We start from the raw sequence: 20,487 nt of genomic DNA, 5'->3' as shown, positions 1-20,487 counted from the left end.
AGGAGCAGTGAGGCCCCGGCTGCGGTGAGTGAGGGGGGACCCAAGCCTACAAAGAGCTTTGATAAGCACTTGCTGCCCCGGCGTAAGGAGGGGGAGGACATAGATACCTTCCTGACGGCCTTTGAGAATGCCTGCGAGCTGCACAGGGTTGACCCTGCAGACAGGATCGCAGTTCTCACCCCCTTACTGGACTCCACAGCCGTGGAGGTGTACAGCAGACTGAAAGGGGCGGAGGCAGGGGACTATGAACTGTTCAAACAGGCCCTGCTCCGCGAGTTTGGGCTGACTCCTGAGATGTACCGGAAAAAGTTCCGGAGCCAGCGTAAAACCCGTGAGGTCACATACCTACAACTGGTCCACCGGGCGCAGGGGTATGCCCGCAAGTGGACAGCTGGGGCCCAAACTAAAGAGGACCTGCTTGACCTATTCATACTGGAGCACCTGTACGAGCAGTGCCCGTTCGACTTGAGGCTGTGGTTGATGGACCAGAAGCCGGAGAACCCACAGCACGCAGGCCAGCTGGCCGACCAATTTGTGGACAGTCGGGCAGGGGATGGCAGGGAGGAGTCTCGAAGGAGCAGGCCTGCCTCAATGCACAGAGAGAGTCATCATGGGACCTCCCAAAAGGGGCCTATGGAGAACCCCCCCAAAAGGGGAACATCCAGCGTCAGGTCCCTCTGACCCACTCAAGGGGACCCACGATCCATGGGCTGCTATCGCTGTGGCCAACGAGGCCACATACGGGCCCAGTGCCCCAAGCTCAGGGACAGACCAAGCAGACCCAACCCGCAGAGGGTGGACTGGGTAAAAACCGAATTGGAGGAGGGGCTACATTCCCAGGAAAGGGGGGCTGGCAACATACCACCTGTGGATGCTCCAGGCTCTGGGTTTGTGGTTTACCGGGTGGGCGCGGGGCTGCTCCTCCGGTGAAAAAGTGCATTGTTTCCCTGGAGGTAGATGGGAGGAAGGTCACTGGGTACTGGGACACGGGCGCAGAGGTGACGCTGGCCCGGCCCGAGGTAGTGGCCTCAGATCGGATGGTGCCCGACACCTACCTGACCCTGATGGGCGTGGGCGGGACCCCATTCAAGGTGCCCGTGGCAAGGGTACACCTGAAGTAGGGGGCCAAGGAGGGCCCCAAGGATGTGGGGGTACACCGATATTTGCCCACGGACGTGTTGATGGGAGGGGACCTCGAGGACTGGCCTAGTAACACCCAGAGTGCCCTGGTCGTGACTCCGTAGTCAGAATCGGCGAAGGGCACTGCACCCCAACAACGGGGAAGGTACTCGACCCGAGGTGCAGGACCCTAACCCAGGGAGTGGGGAACGCCCAGGGGCACGGTTCAGAGAGGCTGCGGCCTCAGACCCAGCCAGCAAGAGAGAGCCGGTCCCCATCCCTGTCCCAGCTGCTGAGTTCCAGGCCGAGTTGCAGAAAGATCCATCCTTGCAGAAGCCCAGGGACCGGGCTGACCTCAGTGCAGTACAGACCATGAGGAGAGGTTGCAAGGAGAGGTTCCTGTGGGAGAAGGGGTTCCTGTACCGAGAATGGGCTCCCCCAGGGGAAGTAGAGTCATGGGGGATCAGGAGGCAGCTGGTGGTCCCCCAGAAGTTTCGCCACAAGCTGCTGTACCTGGCCCATGACATCCCTCTCACAGGGCACCAGGGAATCCGGCGCACCAGGCAGAGGCTGCTACAGAACTTTTACTGGCCTGGGGTCTTTACCCAGGTCCGACAGTACTGCCAATCCTGTGACCCCTGCCAGAGGGTGGGGAAGGCCCAGGACAAGGGGAAAGCGGCTTTGAGCCTTTACCCATCATAGAAGAACCTTTCCAGAAGGTGGCCATGGACATAGTGGGACCCCTCAGCAAGACGACCCGGTCAGAAAAGAAATACATCCTGGTGGTGGTGGATTTTGCCACTCGCTACCCTGAGGCAGTGGCCTTGTCCTCTATCAAAGCAGACACAGTGGCAGATGCGCTGCTGACAATTTTCAGCCGGGTTGGGGTTCCCCAAGGAGGTCTTAACGGATCAGGGGTCCAACTTCATGTCGGCCCTGCTCCGGTCCTTATGGCAGAAATGTGGGGTCCAGCACAACTGGGCCTCAGCGTATCACCCCCAGTCCAACGGGCTGGTAGAAAGGTTCAACGGGACGCTGAAGATGATGCTAAAACCATTTATGAACCAGCACCCGCAGGATTGGGACAAGTACTTACCTCACTTGCTGTTCGCGTACAGGGAGGTACCCCAGGAATCTACCGGGTTTTCACCTTTCGAACTGTTGTATGGAAGGCGGGTAAGGGGGCCCCTAGACCTGATGAGGGACGAATGGGAGGGGAAGGCCGCTCCCGAGGGAGAATCAGTGGTGGAGTATGTCCTGACCTTCCGGGAAAGACTGGCCGAGCTCATGGGCCTGGCCAGGGAGAATCTGGCCCGAGCCCAGAGGAGGCAGAAGGTCTGGTATGACCGCACGGCACGGGCCCGTGCCTTCGCCACCGGGGATCAGGTGATGGTTCTCATCCCCGTGAGGAGAAACAAACTCCAGGCCGCCTGGGAAGGGCCCTTCAAGGTTATCAAGCAACTGAATGAGGTAAACTATGTGGTGGAGCTGTCAAACCGGGCACATCACCGTCGGGTGTACCATGTGAACATGATGAAACCATACTATGACAGGAGGAATGTGGTGTTGGCTGTGTGTGGACATTGGGAGGGGCAGGGAGATGACCCTTTAGTGGATCGATTCCCTGGGACAAAAGCTGGTTCCCCCCTGGAGGCAATTCCCCTCTCTGATCAGCTGACCCTGGGCCAGCACGCTGAGATCAGAGGGGTGCTGCATCTATACCGACAGCTGTTTTCCAACCAGCCTGGACGCACTAATTTGACTGTCCACTGGGTGGAGACCGGGTCACATCCCCCTATAAGATGCTCCCCTTTTCGGGTCACTGGTAAAACTGCCCAGGATCTTGAAAGAGAGGTCAGGGACATGCTGGCTTTGGGGGTGATCCAGCTGTCTTCCAGCCCTTGGGTCTCGCCAGTGGTGCTGGTCCCCAAGAAGGATGGGTCAATCCGGTTCTGTGTGGACTATCGAAAGCTCAATGCCATCACCGTATCTGATGCCTACCCCATGCCCAGGCCTGACGAGCTCCTAGACAAGCTGGGAGGCGCTCGGTACCTCACCACTATGGATCTTACAAAGGGCTACTGGCAAGTGCCGCCTGACACAGATGCCAGGCTGAAATCGGCCTTTATCACCCCTCTGGGGCTCTACGAGTTTCTGACCCTGCCCTTCGGCCTCAAGGGAGCACCAGCCACCTTCCAGCGCCTGGTGGATCAGCTACTGAGGGGGATGGAGAGTTTTGCCGTGGCGTATATTGACATCTGCGTCTTCAGCCAGACCTGGGAGGACCACGTGTCCCAGGTTAAACAAGTCCTGGACCGACTCCGAAAGGCTGGGTTAACCGTAAAGGCTGAGAAGTGCAAGGTGGGGATGGCTGAAGTATCTTACCTGGGCCATCGGGTGGGGAGTGGCTGCCTGAAGCCAGAACCAGCCAAGGTGGAGGTGATCAGAGACTGGCCTGCTCCCCAAACCAAAAAGCAGGTCCAGGCTTTTATTGGGATGGCGGGGTACTACGAAGGTTCGTGCCCCACTTTAGTGCCATAGCCGGCCCCATCACCGAACTCTGCAAAAAGGGGAAGCCAGACAAGGTGATCTGGACTGAGCAGTGCCAGGAGGCTTTCCGGGCGCTGAAGGAGGCTCTGGTTAGTGGCCCAGTTCTGGCAAACCCAGATTTTGACCAACTCTTTATGGTGTTCACCGATGCCTCAGACACGGGACTGGGGGCGGTGTTAATGCAGGAGGATGAAAAGGGGGAGAGACACCCCATTGTGTACCTGAGTAAGAAGCTGCTACCCCGGGAACAAAGCTACGCGGCCATCGAGAAGGAATGCCTGGCCATGGTGTGGGCCCTTAAGAAGCTAGAGCCATATCTCTTTGGGCGACACTTCACCGTGTACACCGACCACTCTCCCCTGACCTGGCTGCACGGGATGAAAGGAGCCAACGCCAAGCTCCTGAGGTGGAGCCTGCTCCTGCAGGACTATGACATGGACGTGGTCCATGAGAAGGGAAGTGCCAACCTGACAGCGGATGCGTTGTCCCGGAGAGGGGGCCCTGAACTTCCCCAGGTCACTGGGCAGAGTGACCCCGCTCAGTTCAGTCTTGAAGGGGGGAGAGATATGATGGGGTAGGGGCTGTCTGTGTGGGGAATGGGAGAGCAGGGGAGGACTTTAGGGGATGGACGATGCCAGGGCCTGTAACCTGAGCTAGGTAAGGGAGGGGAAAGGTCAACACCTTTTGCCCGGGAAGGGGACAAAGGAAGGGAGTGGCAGGAGGGAAGCAGTTTGAGTTTGGGCTTGGGGCTGGATGGGCGGAATTCAGGGGATCCTAGCTAGGATCCAAGCACCCTGAAAGCCCAGAAGGACTCGGTGGAGAGGTCCTGACTGTGCCTGCAAGCTCTGCTGTAACCTGTGTTCCTGTTGTCCAATAAACCTTCTGTTTTACTGTCTGGCTAAGAGTCACTGTGGGTCCCAGGAAGAGGGGTGCAGGGCCGGACTCCCCACACTCCGTGACACCAATGCCAGGTGCGCCAGAGGGAATGAACAGAACAGGGAATCATCAAGTGATCCATTCTCAGTCGCTCATTCCCAGCTTCTGGGAAACACCATTCCTGCCCATCCTGGCTAATCGCCATTGATGGACCTGCCCTCCATGAAATTTATCTAATTCTTTTTTGAACGCTGTTATTGGCTTGGCCTTCACAGCAACCTCTGGGAAGGAGTTCCACAGGTTGACTGCACTGTGTGAAAGGCCAGAGCTCATGACCCAGTTGACCCAGGCAGAGGAGGCCACCGAGTAAAGAGCCTGGCCTGATGGTCGGGGACGTGTGGCAGGCGAGCTCCCTCCCACTTGCGCTTCAACTCATCTGGTGGAGTACGTGTCCACTGCTCTATCTTAACGTCTACCTTTCCGCCACGCATCCTTCTCCACCAGAGAACTGGCTAGGGTTGGAGGGCAGGGTGTCTGAGCAGCTGCGGAGGTGGATCGGACTACTCCGGTGCCTCTGTCTGCCGGGGAGGGCACTGGTGCTCAACCAGCTAGTGCTGTCCATTCTCTGGCATCAGCTCAACACCCTGGTCCCGGCCCCGGGTTTCCTGGCTGATATCCAGAAGCTGGTTTGGGAGTTCTTTGACCAGGACTGCATTGGGTCTCTGCGGGGGTTTTACATCTTCCACTGGAGGGGAGAGGACAGGGCCTGAAGTGCTTATGCACTCAGATCCATGTCTTCTGCCTCCAGGCCACGCAGAGACTCGTTTATTATGCAGGTAGCTCACTGTGGAGCGTGCTGGTGCATGCCTTCCTCTGCCGCCTCCGAGGGCTCTGATATGACTGGCAGCTCTTTTATCTCCATCCAAGAGGTCTTCCGCGAGACCTTTCTGAGCTGACCTCTTCCGGACTCGGACTCTGGTCTCGGCGACCAGGTCCATGGCAGCCACTGATGGAGTAGATCTCCTGCACAATCTTCAGTTTCATGTGCACGTGGCAGAGTCCCCCTTGGTGTGCCAGAGGTTGGTCCTGGCAGAAGCCACCAGGATCGGGGACCTTCTGGACTGTGACTGGGAGCACTGGGTGGATCCCCTGGTGCTAGGCTGGCGCATGGGGTTCTCCATCCTTTGGACCCCCCGGCACGTACTTCAGAAGATGGAGACTGCCTTACTGCCTGTTTCTTGGGTCAACCTCGAGTGGGTCTTGCGAGAGGGTGCTCCCTGCCCATCCCTCACCCCAGGCCCTCTGGATCTTTCCATTGGGCCCCTGCAGAATTTTAAAATAGTGTGCGCAGAATTTTCAATTTTTTGATGCAGAATTCCCCCAGGAGTATCTCCTTGAAACCCACTGTTGCTGTCCATTGCTGACTCCCTGGCCTCAGCCATTCTTGTCTCCTGTCTGTCCAGCAGCTGTTGGGACGGAAAGGCGGTTTACTAGGCTGTGCATGGGTTTGCCTCCTGGGTGCACCAAAGGGCTGTAGAAATAATTGAAGAGTGTGAAACAGGGCTTGCGGCTCGACGTTGGGTCACATAATTACTGTAGATGCTTCACCTGCTAGATCGCATGGCCCCTGGTGGGTACCAGAGCCCTGTCAATGCCTCCTACTGCCACGCCCCCTAGGTCCCCAGAACACCTCGCTGTGCACCTGCCCCCAGCTGCTCTGGAAACCCACCTACTGGTAACCAAAATCGCAGAGGGCCTTGTGGCTGTTCTCCTCTCACCATGCCGGGGGTGCCCAGTGCTGCAAACTTGGAAAGAGCCGCACCCGAGCGCATTCTCGTCCCTGCAGCCAGAGCCACTCCCGAGCGCGTTCCCATCCCTGCGGCCTGAGGCCAGAGCTGCTCCCAAGAGCGTTCCCATGGCCTGCGGCCAGAGCCACTCCCGAGCACATTCCCATCCCCACGGCCTGAGGCCAGAGCTGATCCCGAGCACGTTCCCATGGCCTGCGGCCAGAGCCGCTCCCGAGCGCGTTCCCGTCCCCGCAGCCAGAGCCGCTCCCGAGCGCGTTCCCGTCCCCGCAGCCAGAGCCGCTCCCGAGCGCGTTCCCATCCCTGCGGCCTGCGGCCAGAGCCGCTCCCGAGCGCGTTCCCATCCCTGCGGCCTGCAGCCAGAGCCGTTCCTGAGCACGTTCCCATCCCCGCGACCAGAACCATTTCCAAGTGCGTTCCCATCCCTGCGGCCTGCAGCCAGAGCCGCTCCCGAGCATGTTGCTCCCCGTAGGTGGTGCGGGCGCCTGAGCTGGGAGCAGTGCCTCCCCCACTCACAGGTGAAGCAGCTTCCTGAGGTGTCTGCCTGTGAGCGACTGTTGGAACAGGTGAATGTGGCTGTAATGGAGGGAATTCCTTGTCCAGACTGACTAGCCTGGCCTTTCACCTGAACGGCTCTGCTCTCCCACAGCCAGTGGCTGGGGTAGCTGCAGCAGGTGGAGAAGAAGTAGCCCTGGGCTGCCTGGCCAGGGATGGGCACAAACTGCCTCATTCTGAAAAGGGCTCAGTGCAGGTGTGATCTGCTCCTGTCCCACCAAGTAGGCTGTCCCTGTGCAGGTGGCATGGTGCCCTCTTTCTCCAGCGGGAGCTAGCCTAGGGCCCAAACACCTTCCCGATGGGGTGAATTTCACCCCTGGCTGTCCTGGTTTCCTTTGGCTGAGAGTCAGCATCTTGCTCTTGGGACCGCACTGTAGAGGAGAGGGGTTGAATGCCGATATAGTCTCAGTAAAAAACAAAGCAGCATTAAACTAGAACTGGGGGGAATTCTGTGCCTCTGGCAACTGCCCTCTCTGCTGTCCAGCATGTGGTTCTGGCTTTCCTTCCTCCAGGCAGAGCCGGTGAGGCCCTGCCATGCCCAGCCTCTGTTGCCCCGGAAGGGAGTGGGTAGCTCTGGGAGTAGAAGGTGTGGCCTCTTATAATAATTACGGATGGATTAAGCAGCCTCCTGGGAAAACTCGCAGGGACCATCACTGCACTGCCTCCAGCAGGGGAGAAGGCCTGGACCAGAGGTGACCTAACACTGAACCTCCCATGACGTCCTTTATTGCTTGATGCTGGAGAGACAGTTGGGACAAACCCAGCGATGGAAACATCCCTGTTTTATTATGCTTGGGTTTGTTACATGGTTTATTTTTAGCAGTTGATTCAAATCTCCTGGAACCCAGGCCCTGGATGTCTGCGCTGTGCCTGCTGTGTGTTGACAGGCAATTGATAATGCGCTTACACCTCTTCCACCTCTGGGGCAGCCAGTGTTTGGTATCAAATTCAGGGTTAAATGGCACGAGGCCCTCTGGACACCTGCAGCAGAATTCCCTGGGGGAGGAGGGAACTGACAGTAATCCAGTAGCAGCTGCTGGCTGGCTAACTCGGATGGAACGTATTTGCTGCTCATTGCTGGTGCTTTCCCACGCCCCTTGACCTTCACCATTAGCCAGCTCAGCAGCTAGCTAGGGCAGGCTCTGGCCTGAGAGGGGCTAGGGAAGGGAAGTAGCCAGCGCAGCAGCTAGCCAGTGCAGACTCTGGCCTGAGAGGGACTCGGGAAGGGAAGTAGCCAGCGCAGCAGCTAGCCAGTGCAGACTCCGGCCTGAGAGGGGCTAGGGAAGGGAAGTAGAACCCTACAGGCACCAGGTGCGGGAGGGAGCCGGAGACTGCCTGCGAGCAGGAGCAGCAGGCTGGAGTAGCCTGGACTCTGGCTGTGGAAGGAAGGCCATGCAGCAGGCAGCACACGTGCCTCTGGTTGGCTGGGGGCTCTGAAGCAGCAGCAGGAGGATACCAGGCAGCAGCCAGCAAGCAGGACATGGGGGTGGTGGGAGGATGGGGTTGATGGGGCCCCAATGGGACACGGTGGTTACCCTGACACAGCTCTACTGAAGTGCCCCTTGGGGCTGAGTTCAGAATGACTGGTGCTGTTTGCATTGGAACTGGGGTATTCGCACCTTCTGATTTCCTGCCAGTCCCAGGAAATCAATCATCTGTTACTTACTAGAGATGCTTAAGTGTTTGTAGGGACCCCCTGAGGGCTAGCACCTGAAGAGCCTAGTGCGGGGTGTGGGCGGGGGAACCATGTCCAGCATGTGCCGCTGAGCTCACAGTACACAGATGTCTGGTAGCCTGCGGAAGCACTGAATTCACGGCAACAGCCTGCAATAGAGTGAGTGTGTATAGGATAGGATGGCTGTCCTGTGGGAGGCAGAGGAATCCCGTACCAGTTATCAAGGCAGATGTTTATCTACACCAGGTCTCTCAGCCATTAAACATGAAGGGAATGCAGAGAGAGTGGAGGTCTATTTGTGGCTCACTGGGCAGGGCCCTCTCTATTGTTCAGTTTGGATTCCCCACTTCTATGGATGTTTCTTATACTGTTTTGCAGATATTCAGGAATTCTATAAGCTGAGCTTACTTTCTGCACACCTGCAGCATCAGATCCCAGATCCAGCCCCCTGTATATCTGAGAATCAGCATGATGCTGGAAAGCTGGGCTCACCTGATAGCCTTGGAGATCCCCAATGTACTCTGGAGGTAAGAAGGATGACTCCCACTTTCTGTGCCAAGCTGCATGAAAACCCAGATCCTCCCCACTTTGTTCTACATCAGTTACATAGATACAAGTCAAGTGAGGGGAAATCTGTAACTGTGCAGCAAATGGGTTTGTTCCCCCTATATAGGCAGACAATCTATTATCAACACAGGCATGGGGTAGCCGATGCTGACACTTTTATTCTATTCAAGACATATTCTTAAACCATCCTCACTGCGGTATCTGAGCACCTTCCAGTAATACATCAAACGATGCGAGTAGCATCTGTTGTGTGTGGCTTGTCCTCTCTCCCATCCGCTCCTCACCTTGCACTTGACATGGAAGGTTTGGGAAGGTGGGAGTTCATTTCATAGTCTGGGGTCAGTCCACGAGGAAGTTCTGTCTGCACAGATGACGTTTATCCCGACAATAGAAAGTTCCATTGTGCCAGGGGCGTGCAGCTGTGGGCCAGATGCCTCAGCCACGTGTATCAGGCACTCTTTTAGATACGCTTCTGGGTCCTGGCCAGTGAGCGCATTGAAGAGGAGGACCGGGACCTTTGACCAAAACTCTGTATTTGTTGAGAAGTGAGTACAGGGAGCAGAGGACAGGTGTGATGTGCTCAGGATAGCCCATGTCCCTGAGGAGTCATGCTGTGCCATTCTGTACTAGTCTGACTCTCCAGGGTTGAGGGCCTTGTGCTCAAGAATACTGCATTGCTGTAATCCAGACTGGAGGTAACTAAGATGTGTCTAACAGAGGCCAGGTGGTTGTTCATCAGGATGGAATGGAACCTCCTAGCCAGCGGGAGATGGCAGAAAGCATTACTTGCAGATGCAGCTATGCGAGCCTATGGGGGTAGTGGTGTGGTCAGATGGGGTGAATGACAGATAAAGCTGTGTGTCACCTTTATATGCTGGCAGCTGAGTCCAGTTCACCTGCTGTCTCCATGTAAGTGTTGACTAGGATCAGGGAGAACTTACCTTGTTGGGACTCCAGGGTCTAGCTGTCAGCAGTGGACCTCTTTCCTAGCACAGATGGAAGGATAGTTTCAAGGGCCATTACTGGATTGTAATTCACACTACTGTCTTGGCTAGAACAAGTGCTCAGGGCAGAAAGAGCAAAGGTGGGAGGTTTTTCTGGTCCTTGGGTTATGGGTGCTTGACTTCCTTCCCACCTCATGCAGGGATACTGAACCGATAGCCTCAACACCAAGTGCCAATATAACCTAGTTCCCAAGCTAGCCTCTTGTCTGTCAGTTTGTCTTGCCTCACAGGCAATATCTAAGTACAAGTACAAAAATGAAAATCATTTGCCACAAACCCAACCCTTGCACTCACCACCCATGGGTATTTACTCCACTGTTGTCTAAAAAGGTGGACAGAACAGATGTCCTAAAAAGCTGCCTAACTTTAGCTTCAGAAGGCTGCAAATGGGAAATAAATACCTAGATTCATACAGTTTAAGCCTAGATGGGATCATTAAACCTGCTAGTCTGACCTCCTGTATATCGCAGGCTGTTAAATTTCACCCAGTAACCCCTGTGTTGAGCCCAGTAACTTGCTGGTTAAAGCATAACATCCCAAAAGGTATCCAGGATTTGTTTGAAGACATCTGAGGCATCACTTCCCTTAACAGTTTGTTCAAATGGTTAATCTCCATCAGGGTTAAAAATTTGTCCTGTATTTCTAATTTGAACTTGTCTGCCTTCAGCTTCCCAACATTGGTTCTTGTTCTCTCTTTCTCCACTAGATTAGAGAGACCCTTAGCACCCCATATTTGCTCCCATCTTGCAAAGAGAGCTCACTTTAATTTTATAGTATTCTAGTAGTGGTCTCACCAGTACTATGTGCAGAGGGAAAACCTCCTCCCCCTTTTCCAGATTCAAACTCTGGAGCCCAGGCCTCTGACAAGAGAACCTGGCCACACATCCATTCACCCCCAAGAGTTCATCACTGTGAATGATGCTTCTCAGCCTGCCACGGCCTAAATATGGGACACAATGTGTGACGGACACAAAAAATGTAATCATAGTGGAAACATAAAATGCTGCAGGAATCCTCCCTTTAATTAAATAACTCTTTCTATGACTTTAATGATTTAAGGATTAAAATCTTTCAGCTTAATGATTCTGCATTTCAGTTTTACATAATTTTCAATTATGCCAGAGAGGGAACTCCAGATCAGTATGGAGTATAGAGAACTTTGGAGCTGAAAGAAGTGATGTCCCTTTAAATGAAGTTCACTTGAGAGGTAGAAAAGGATAGACAGTAATGCAAAGAAACCTGTAGTGGACACAGGAATGCTTCGACTCTCTGTGGGGTATTTTCTAGAGTAGCGGTTCCCAACCTTTTCAGATTGGCAACACCTTATTTTAAGTCAAAAATTTCTGTAGCCCCTCCATTTTCTCTGTAAGTAAGGGTGGAACATGTATAAATGCTAAGCCTAAATCATTTATTTGTGTATGTGTTTCAAGAGACTGACAGAGAATATATAATCTTGAAACATAAGGGTGTGCAAAATTTTCCCTGCATTAGTTTGTAAAAAAGTCTATGCCTCTCACACACACACACACCCTCTCCACCTGCCTTTAGTGACATCTGTTAGGGTCGGGACTAAAACAGTGAATCGTGGATTTTTTGGTTTGAGGGCTGAACTGAAAAATCTGAAAAAAAAAAAAATTTTGGCTTGGTTCAAACCAAAACTGAATTTTGTTGGGCTTTTTTTCACCTTAACAAACCTCTCCCTCTGCCACAAAAATATTTTGGGTAAAAAATTTTCAGGTGTGTTTCACCTGTTTTTTTAAATTAAATAAATTTTAAAATGAAACACTGTTTTGAAACAAAAAGTTGACAAATTTCATTCTGAAATCATGAAATGATTTTCAGGTTTTTTTAATCTGAAACTATTTGCTGAATTCTACCTGAAGTCATGACTACTTTTGGTGCCCTGAAAAAGGCATTTTTCAGCAAATTTGCCATTCGCTGAAATTTTTTTGCCCAGGTCTAGTTGTGACGCTGTGATTGAGAAATGCTGCTCCAGAGAATCTTTAGATCTTAGCAGCCTTATATGTGGTCAGCCGCTGGCTGGTGTGGGGTACCAGCAGCTGGGAATGAGCCAATGCACCTCTCTCTGAGGAGCTCTGATAATCAGTAAAGGCATGTGGAAACAAATGGGAAACCAGAACTGGGGGGAACAGTAGAGTGGGAGGAATGTTTACATTAGCATCTTAGCTGGCAGCCAGCGCTTGCTCAAGTGATAAGACCTGTTACACCCCAGGGCCCCATTGAGTTGGACTTCCTCAGATAGGCAGGATTTTAAACATTCTTGGTTGAGTGTTGGAAGGGAAGGAACAGCTGCATGTACTTTCTTTAATCAGTTGGTGGTTGTACGAATAGCAGGGCTGGGGAATGGGATAGCAGAGACCTCTGGGCCTCCCCAGCCCTGAATTCTCTCCCATCCTGCTCTGCTTCCCATTTTCCAAAAGCTTAAAATTTCTCCTGCAACTCCATGTTTTTGTTTCCTCAAACATGTGTTTGCTTTACATCTGAAGGATTCCTAGTGTAAAAGAGTTAAGTGCTGGCAAACAGAACCAAACAATGGTTCCTGCTCAGCCTAGCAGAGAGGAGGGGGATTTCCTGTAGCCCCTCCCTCTTCCCCCTGAGGAGTCCCCCTTCCTATGGAGCCTGTGACCACTGTTCTGCACTGAAGACTCTGGCAGACAGTAAAGAGTTAATCCCTGCTGCGGTCTGAATCTCACCCGGGTGGACTATGCCCTCCCAAGGGACCCAGAGTCTATGAATGCATGAGAGAGTTCATCTGTCCTTGTTAATTTATTTATAACCTGTTCAAAACATGGCCACCAGGGGGCAGAAAAGGCACCTTCCTCTTTGGCAGAGCTTGGAGGCCAGAGGGTGTGTGTTCCTGGGCAGCGAGATGCTGTGATGCCAGCAGGCTGTGCCAGGCTGGTCAGCCTGCCCTGTTATATGGCCCCGAGCTGAGACAACGGGTCGGAAGCTGGTTCCCAGTGTAATTCTCTTTGGGAAGGAGGAAGGCTGGCCTTTTGGCTACAATTACTGCGTATGCCTACAGCACCGGTCACAGTGGGGCCGTAGAATCCACGCCCCAGAGAGCAGTAATCCCTTCCCCACGAGCTGTGCTCTTCTCTGCCAGTCAGCGCCCCAGGGGTGCACACCAGCCTCTTGCTTGTCCCCCCAACCTGGCTAGGTTTGTGGGAGGGTGGCGCAGCCACTCAGAGCTGCTTTTCCTCACTCGATAGCAGGCACATTCGCTTCACTTGTGCCTGCAGGCTCCTGCATCACTCTCTCCTCCACCCAGGGCGCATGAGTGTCTCATGCTGCTGGAGACAGGCTGAGTTTCTAGTCCTCCTTTTCACAACTGCAACAGCCTGTACCCATGTGAGCTGTGCTTCCTGGCCCCACTCCATGCCTTCCTGTTCCCCATCTCTCTGGCTTGCAGAGGAAGGTAAGCTGAGCACATGGCTTGCACAGCAAACACAGGAGTGGCCGTTGCCACCTGAGCTTATTAAGGGAGACCTGGGGTTTTGGCTCACTGGTGAGGTGTATGGAAGAGATACTGAGCGAGTCTTTAGCAATCCTAGTGTGTTGCTGAACTCACTGAAGAATAGTCCCTTTTGTGCAGGTTTCAGGGGCCTACGGCACAATCTCTGGCACTAACTTGGATGGGCGATTTCTCCCTTTCTGTGCCAGTGAGACTCTACCTAACACCAGTTCCTCAAGTTCAGGATAGCAGTAACCTGGGTATTTGTGTATTGGCAGCAGACAGAGCCCCGGGATGTCTCTGGGGCGCAGAACCCCGGGGATCCCTGTGTAGCATCTCTCACTGAGAACTCTTAGTACAGGCTGCTGGCACTGGACTGTCAGTGTCGCGGGGGCGACGGTTCTTTAGGAATGCAGTGGCATCAGAAGCAAGTGCCTGAAACTGAACAGTGCCAAAGCCACAATCTTCTACTCTGGTGAGCGGCATAGAATTGCGTTCTCTCAGCCGGAGGGGTACACTAGGTTGCGGTGCACTACTCAACCATCCAGCAGGGGGCAATAGCGCACTGACAGGATCCAGTCAACCGGCACTGGGAACAGAAGGGACCCTAGAAAGGATTCTCCTACATGCCTAGACGGGACCAGTGGATGGGCACAACCATGGGGACGGGGATGGGGGCTTGTCCCCGTCTAGGAACCTCACCCTCAGCATGGCTGTGGGATTAATGCACCCCACCCTGGTTCCTCTCCACCAACTACTTCTTGGCTGTGGTAACACCACTGACGAGCAAGGCTGGCTTCCATTGGCACGGCTCCCTCAGCCGAGAGAGATGTGTTTTATCCATCTCGGCTTGTCTGATGCCCCCTCACTGGGGGATCCGGGCCCCTCCACAGCCACCTCTCGGTCCCTCCTGTGTTTTCTTTTGCTTCCATTGGCTCCGTACCCACCCATCTCGGTGTTCAATTGCAGGACACTCCTCTGGATGCTGAGCAGAGACCGACTCAAGGGGCCCAGGGAAGCAGCATGTTGGGGCAGCAGCCACAGCTGGTGAGAGTGACTGTGAGCAGCCTGGAGTCGCCAGCCAGTGTTTGCAGTCTGGTGGTTTGTGCCCACAGCACGCTACCCAAGGTGAGTCTCCAGGCTGGATCTGGCCTTTGATGCTCAGGGCTTCACAGGGACTTTTCATTGGTGTAACTGTGGGCGCAAGGCCTTTGACCAGGCTGGTAGAGTTGAAGCAGCAAAACAAAAAGTGTAGACAAGCTCTAAGAAAAGGGGGAGCCTGGACTGCATGGTCAAGCCCCTTTCAGCTGATTTGGGACTGCACCAGACACAGCAGAGCCACAATGCAGGAGTGTGTAGAAATCCAGTTCCAATTCTCTGCTTCCCAGGGCTGCAGCCAGATCCCATTCCAAACAGACATAAAAACCCAGTTCTGGTTCTTCTCTTCCTGGTATGCGGTGCTGGATAGTTTATCTGTTCTTATGGGCTGCTTGCCTTCCCCTCCTGGCTGCAATGCTTGTCACTGGACCAGCACATCTGTTTCTTGTATGCAGTCTTGTGAGCACAAGGTGTACAATGACATAATGGTGAAGGGCATGAAAGGGTGCTGGCTCCCCATGTCTTCTTTTCCTGTTGAATTGCTGTTTACAGACTCTCACCACGAAACGATGCTGACTCCAGATTTTTACTGAGAAAACTAAGACTGCTGTTTCTCTCGTGCAATTCAGCTGAGCCTGAGTCTATCCCAGGGTCCCTACGGACTCCAGCTCTCGAAGGCAACTTCCTGGGAGTTTGCCCAAGAGCTTGGAGTGCGAGTTCAGTGCTGCTGTAGTGTCTCCATAGCAAATCACGTGTAAGGGCTGGGAAGGCACTTGTATTCCTGATCCCTTTTCAAACGAATTATCCTCCGGGCTGAGAGCGATTCTTTGGCAAAGTTCGGTACCTTTCCATACGGGTGTTTTGGAGGCATCTGGGAATGGGGAGGAGCAGATATAAGAAATGTAGCAGATGCTTTTCTTGTGCCTGGGTAACACCAAAAACCAGCAAAGAGTCTTGTGACACCTTATAGACTAACAGACGTATTGGAGCATGAGCTTTCGTGGGTGAATACCCACTTCGTCAGATGCATGTGATCCAACGAAGTGGGTATTCACCCACAAAAGCTCATGCTCCAATACGTCTGTTAGTCTATACGGTGCCACAGGATTCTTTGCTGCTTTCACAGATCCAGACTAACACGGCTGCCCCTCTGATACTTGACACCAAAAACCAGGTTGTTTAAAAAACTCCAGCCTTATCGTGGTGTCAGTCCTCTGGGACATAAAGAAATATGAGGTAGAAATAAAGAAGCTGAAAATCCTTCCCCACACCTTTGCAGTATTCCTGTTTTCCACTGAACTTTGAAAACAGTGAAGTCCAGAGTTTGTGTCACCACATGTTTGACTCTTGCACACTCCAAGGTTTCACATTGCACACTGAGTAAATGGTTTGGTTTGGTTTCCTCAGTCGCTACTCTAATATAACCTGATGGCTGAGAATATAATCTAGTTTTAGGCATTAATAAGAGAAAACATGTGATGCCTTTTTCCATAGGTTAAAGTGAGTGAGGTGAGTAGAGCCAGTCAAAAAAAATGGAGAAACAAAATGCAGCCTAGCAACCCAAGCAGCCAGTCTGCACATGTGCATTAGCTATTGGCTGCTGTTTCACTTTGTGTTACACTGCTGTACCTGTACTGGTTTCAAACCAGGATTATAGTCAAACCTGTGTGTAGACAAGCCTCTAGATTCATGTATCTGCATTCACAAGTTTATTGCAGTATTGTAGTCATGTTGGTCACAGGACATTAGAGAGACAAGGTGGATGAGGTAATATCTTTTACTGGACCAACTTCTGTTGGTGAGCGAGCACGTTTTTGAGATCTGAAGAAGAACTCTACAGAATCTCCAAAGCTTTGTCTCTTTCACCAAAACAAATTGGTCCAATGAAAGACATTACCTCACCCACTTTGTCTCTCTTCAAAAATTCACAGCCGGTAAACTGAGGATGTGTCTTTCCAAGTCCATTTCCGTGGGCAGCTTGTTAGCTTATAATCTACACAATGTGATCTCCTGGCATTTGGTTACCTCCTGAGTGGTTGCTTTATAAACATCTAGGCAGGTAGGTAGATCACCTGTCTCTACGTGCACAGTTGTGTCCCTGAGAAGACTGAGAGAGTCAATATATAGATCTGAGGAAGGAACAGAGGGTAATGAGTCCTTTACAGATGGGAACAGAAATCCAGTTCAGGTTCTGCTCCTTCCAGAGATTTTACTCTCAGTTCACTCTATATGGACACAGAATCTGCATCAGTTTTCTCTTCTTATAGTCTTCACTGTAAACAGAGCCAATAAAAGCAAAGGAAAACATGCAATCTTCACTAGGAAAATTATCCACTGAAAGTGGGAGTCAATCATGAATCTCCTGGTCTCTCTAATTTAGGTTAGTCAAGTCCAAAGAGGATGGTAGAGCTCTTCAGAGGGACCCATCCAAGCTAGGTGAATGGTTAACCCTATGGCAGATGGAGTTCATTGTCGATAAATACAAAGTAATGTACATTGGAGGGAAATTTTGAAACTATTCTTACACCTACAGGCAGCTGAGTTAATTGTATTCACTAAGGAAAGGGACCTGGGCATCACTGTAGACAGTTCAGTGAAGATCTCTGCTTCGTGTGGAGTGGTGGTCAAAGAAAGCAAACAAGACGTCAAGATGCTAAGGGAATAATATGGAAAATATGATAATGCCTTTATAGCCATCAATAGTAGGGCCTCACCTAGAACACAGTGGGCAGTACTGGTCACCTCCTCTCAAAGGATTTTGCCAAATTAAAGGAGAGTTCAGAGCAGGAAGACGAGAATGACGAGGAACCTAGAAAAGCTCTTATGTGAGGAGAGATTGAAAAGACTGGGATTGTTTGCTTAGAAGGGAGACAGCTAAGAAGGGGACATGAGAAAAGTATCTGAAATGGCTGGTCCGGAGAAGATACACTGAGAGCTTCTGATCTCCCTGTCTCATAACAAAATAACAAGGGAACATTCAGTGAAATTTTAAGGTGGCAAATTCAAAACAAATCAAAGGGAATACTTTTTCACACAACATATAATTAAACTGTGGAACTCATTATCACAGGTTGTCACTGAGGCCAAGAATTTAAAAAGATTCAGAAGGGATTGGACATTTATATGGATCTCAAGAATATCCAGAATTTTTGTAGTTAATACTAACGCATTTTGGAAGAGCTGTTAAACCTCATGGTTCCAGGTATAAACCAGGGATTAGGATATGTAATGTGGGAGTCAGATCATCTTGTATCTGTTATTGTGGGTTTCTTGCATCTGTGTCTGAAGCATCTGGTGCTGGTCACTGTCAGACAAGATACTGGGCTAGATGGATCCTGGATGAGACCCAAAATGACTGATTATGTTCTCTCCACTGGGGTTGAAAATTGTTTGGGTGCCAGCATATAGGCAGCACCAAACTGTCTCCAGTATCTATTACAAAACAGTAGCTAGACCCCTGGGGAATGAGAGGGAATAAGGGGAACTGTATCTGTCACTTCTTGTCAACAGCTGGTGTGTCCTAGGAGTCTTCCATGTATGACTAGTGTATAATCTGTGAGCAAACCATGCTGTCTGGGATTCTCACATGGACCGTGCTTGCAAGTGTCAGTCTGGTTTATACTTTATTGTGGGGGAGCCCAAACCAGGCCTTTCATAGGTGCTTCAGCGGGAGAGGTAATGTGCGTGCCCTTGGGTGGTGGAGGTATGGGGTTAGCACTGGAGCAGAATGCTGGCCAGGGGCACCGGGATGGGGGGAGGAGGAAGGGAACTGGTGCTAAGCGGGAAGTCCTGCAGCACAGGAATGTAGCCTTTCTATTTGTAAAGTACCACGAGTCCCTCTTGAGCCTAAGCAGTAACAGAATTTCTCCTGCTGGAAACGTCGGAGAGTCTCCGTTCTGGCTCAGTCAGTGTTTGTGGCTGAAGTTGCAGCGTGAGGCGCGGAGGAGGTCCTGGCAGTGCTGTAGAGTTGTTTTCCACTCCCCATGCAGCCTGGATTTTCTGATCTCCTCTTTTTGAATCCCCCATTTTACATCCTGTCAGCCACTGTCTTATTCTGGTTCCTTTAGTCCCCTTCCCAACATTTCTGTGTCACTTCCCCTTCTGAGTCTGTCTGCTATGAATGATCCAGTGTAATCCCTGCAGATGGCTCATTAATAGCACACCTCAGGCAGTGGATGACGATGCTGACAAAGGAGCCTGCACAGAGCAGAGCAGTCGCTCTCCCTGGATCTTCTCCTGGCAATTGACTGATTCACTCTTGTTTTCCATCAGTTTAAAATATCAAATCTTTGGGGGCAAAGTCCTGCCAGCCTGCTGACTGATGAGGAATCCGTTAGAGATTCATAACGTGCAAGGTCAGAAGGGACCAGTAGTCTGATCTCATGCATTGCGCAAGCTGGAAAATTTCACCAAGTGATTCCTGGATCAAACTCATAACTTCTGGCTGAGCTAGAGCAGATCTTTCAAACGAGGCAGTCCATCCTAATGTAAATACTTCAATACACCGCTCCCTTAGGAAGTTGTTCCAATGGTTAATTACTTCACTGTTAAAAATGTGCTCTGGCCACTGGATCTTGTTCCATCTTTGTTGGTGCGATTAAAGAGCCCCCAGAAATCTTCTCCCCATGTCTATATTTGTAGACTATGACCAAGCCCGTTCTTAGCTCTTTCTTTGTTAAACTAAATGGATTGTGCTTCTTTAGTTTCTCACTCCAAGGCAGGTTTTCCAGCCCTGAATTCTTTCTTGTCATTTTTTTTTTGACCTTTCCAGTTTTTCAACATCATTTTGACATGTAGACAGCAGATCTGGGCACAGTATGCACTAATGGCCCCACTAATGCCATCTGCACTGGTAATATCACCTCTCTGCTGGTGCTCAGTATTTCCTCCTTATACATCCGAGGCTCACAGTAGCTCTCTTAGCCACTTCATTGCCATGGGGGCTCAGGTTCAGTTCATTATCCACTATGCCCCAGGTCCTTATCAGAGTCGCTGCTTTCCAGGCCAACCAGCGGTCCCTTCTCAGTAGAAAAGAACCATGTGATGGGCATTGGATTTGGACTGGTGTGTAATATAGGAATCTGCTTTACGTTTACATTTTAATTTTCGATTGCCAGTCCTGGAATCTGAAGCCCTGAAGTTATTCCCCCAGGACATTTGCCACAGGCAGTACAGGCTTTCCACGTGCCCAGCCCCTCACCACTATTCCTCAGTCCTCCTCTAGGGGAGATGGAATTCAGTCTGCCTGGGGCTCTGCTGAGGCTACCGATACAGGGGCAAGCTCTGATGTGGAACATGTTGTTCCAGCTGGAACAAGAGACCTACCAGCTCACTGCATGCAGGAGCCCCTTGCTGGATAGCAAAAAAATAAACCGACCCTCTGGTGACTGCAGACTGTAGCTGAATGTGAAGCAGGGACCTAGAGGTGAAAATCTCCATCTGCTTTGGGCTCGTTCTGGATGATTCTTGCATTCCCAGTGCCTGAGCCATGCAGCCGCCTCCTCTACTGCAGAGGTGGAAGGGACAGGGAGCAAGGGAAACTGCTTCTGCTAGTAAGAGTGAAGAGGAGTGATGACTCACTCCAGCTGGTTCTCAGTCTGTGGAGGGACTGGGCAGCAGGAGGACGAGGGAGTGAATTTCACCCTGCGGGAGAGAGCTGGTTGTGAGACTTGCTGGAGCTGGAGATGCTGAGAGCTGCCTCATCAGCAACTGGGATCTCCTGCTGCCTTTCACAGAAGCCCACAGAGTGGGGAGGAGGAAGTC

At 51.9% G+C, this 20,487-nt stretch overlaps 1 protein-coding gene across 2 annotated transcripts in view; it reads left to right on the top strand.

The window, feature by feature from the left end:
* The window catches only part of DLG3 (discs large MAGUK scaffold protein 3), a 185,201-nt gene that overhangs the window by 22,323 nt on the left and 142,391 nt on the right, over positions 1–20,487 (top strand). Inside the window, exons 3-4 of one of the 2 annotated variants that reach the window (XM_050964919.1) lie at positions 8,959–9,107; positions 14,596–14,754. In XM_050964919.1, the coding sequence (XP_050820876.1) occupies positions 8,959–9,107; positions 14,596–14,754 (308 nt within the window). Of the gene's footprint in view, positions 1–8,744; positions 9,108–14,595; positions 14,755–20,487 lie in introns of those variants that run through there. The other variant, XM_050964918.1, reaches the window with a different exon arrangement.

This window comes from Gopherus flavomarginatus, chromosome 8 (assembly GCF_025201925.1).
Source record: "Gopherus flavomarginatus isolate rGopFla2 chromosome 8, rGopFla2.mat.asm, whole genome shotgun sequence".
Classification (NCBI taxonomy): Eukaryota; Metazoa; Chordata; order Testudines; family Testudinidae; genus Gopherus; species Gopherus flavomarginatus.
Note: the sequence above shows the minus strand (reverse complement) of the source record. Positions and strands in the feature narration are given on the sequence as shown.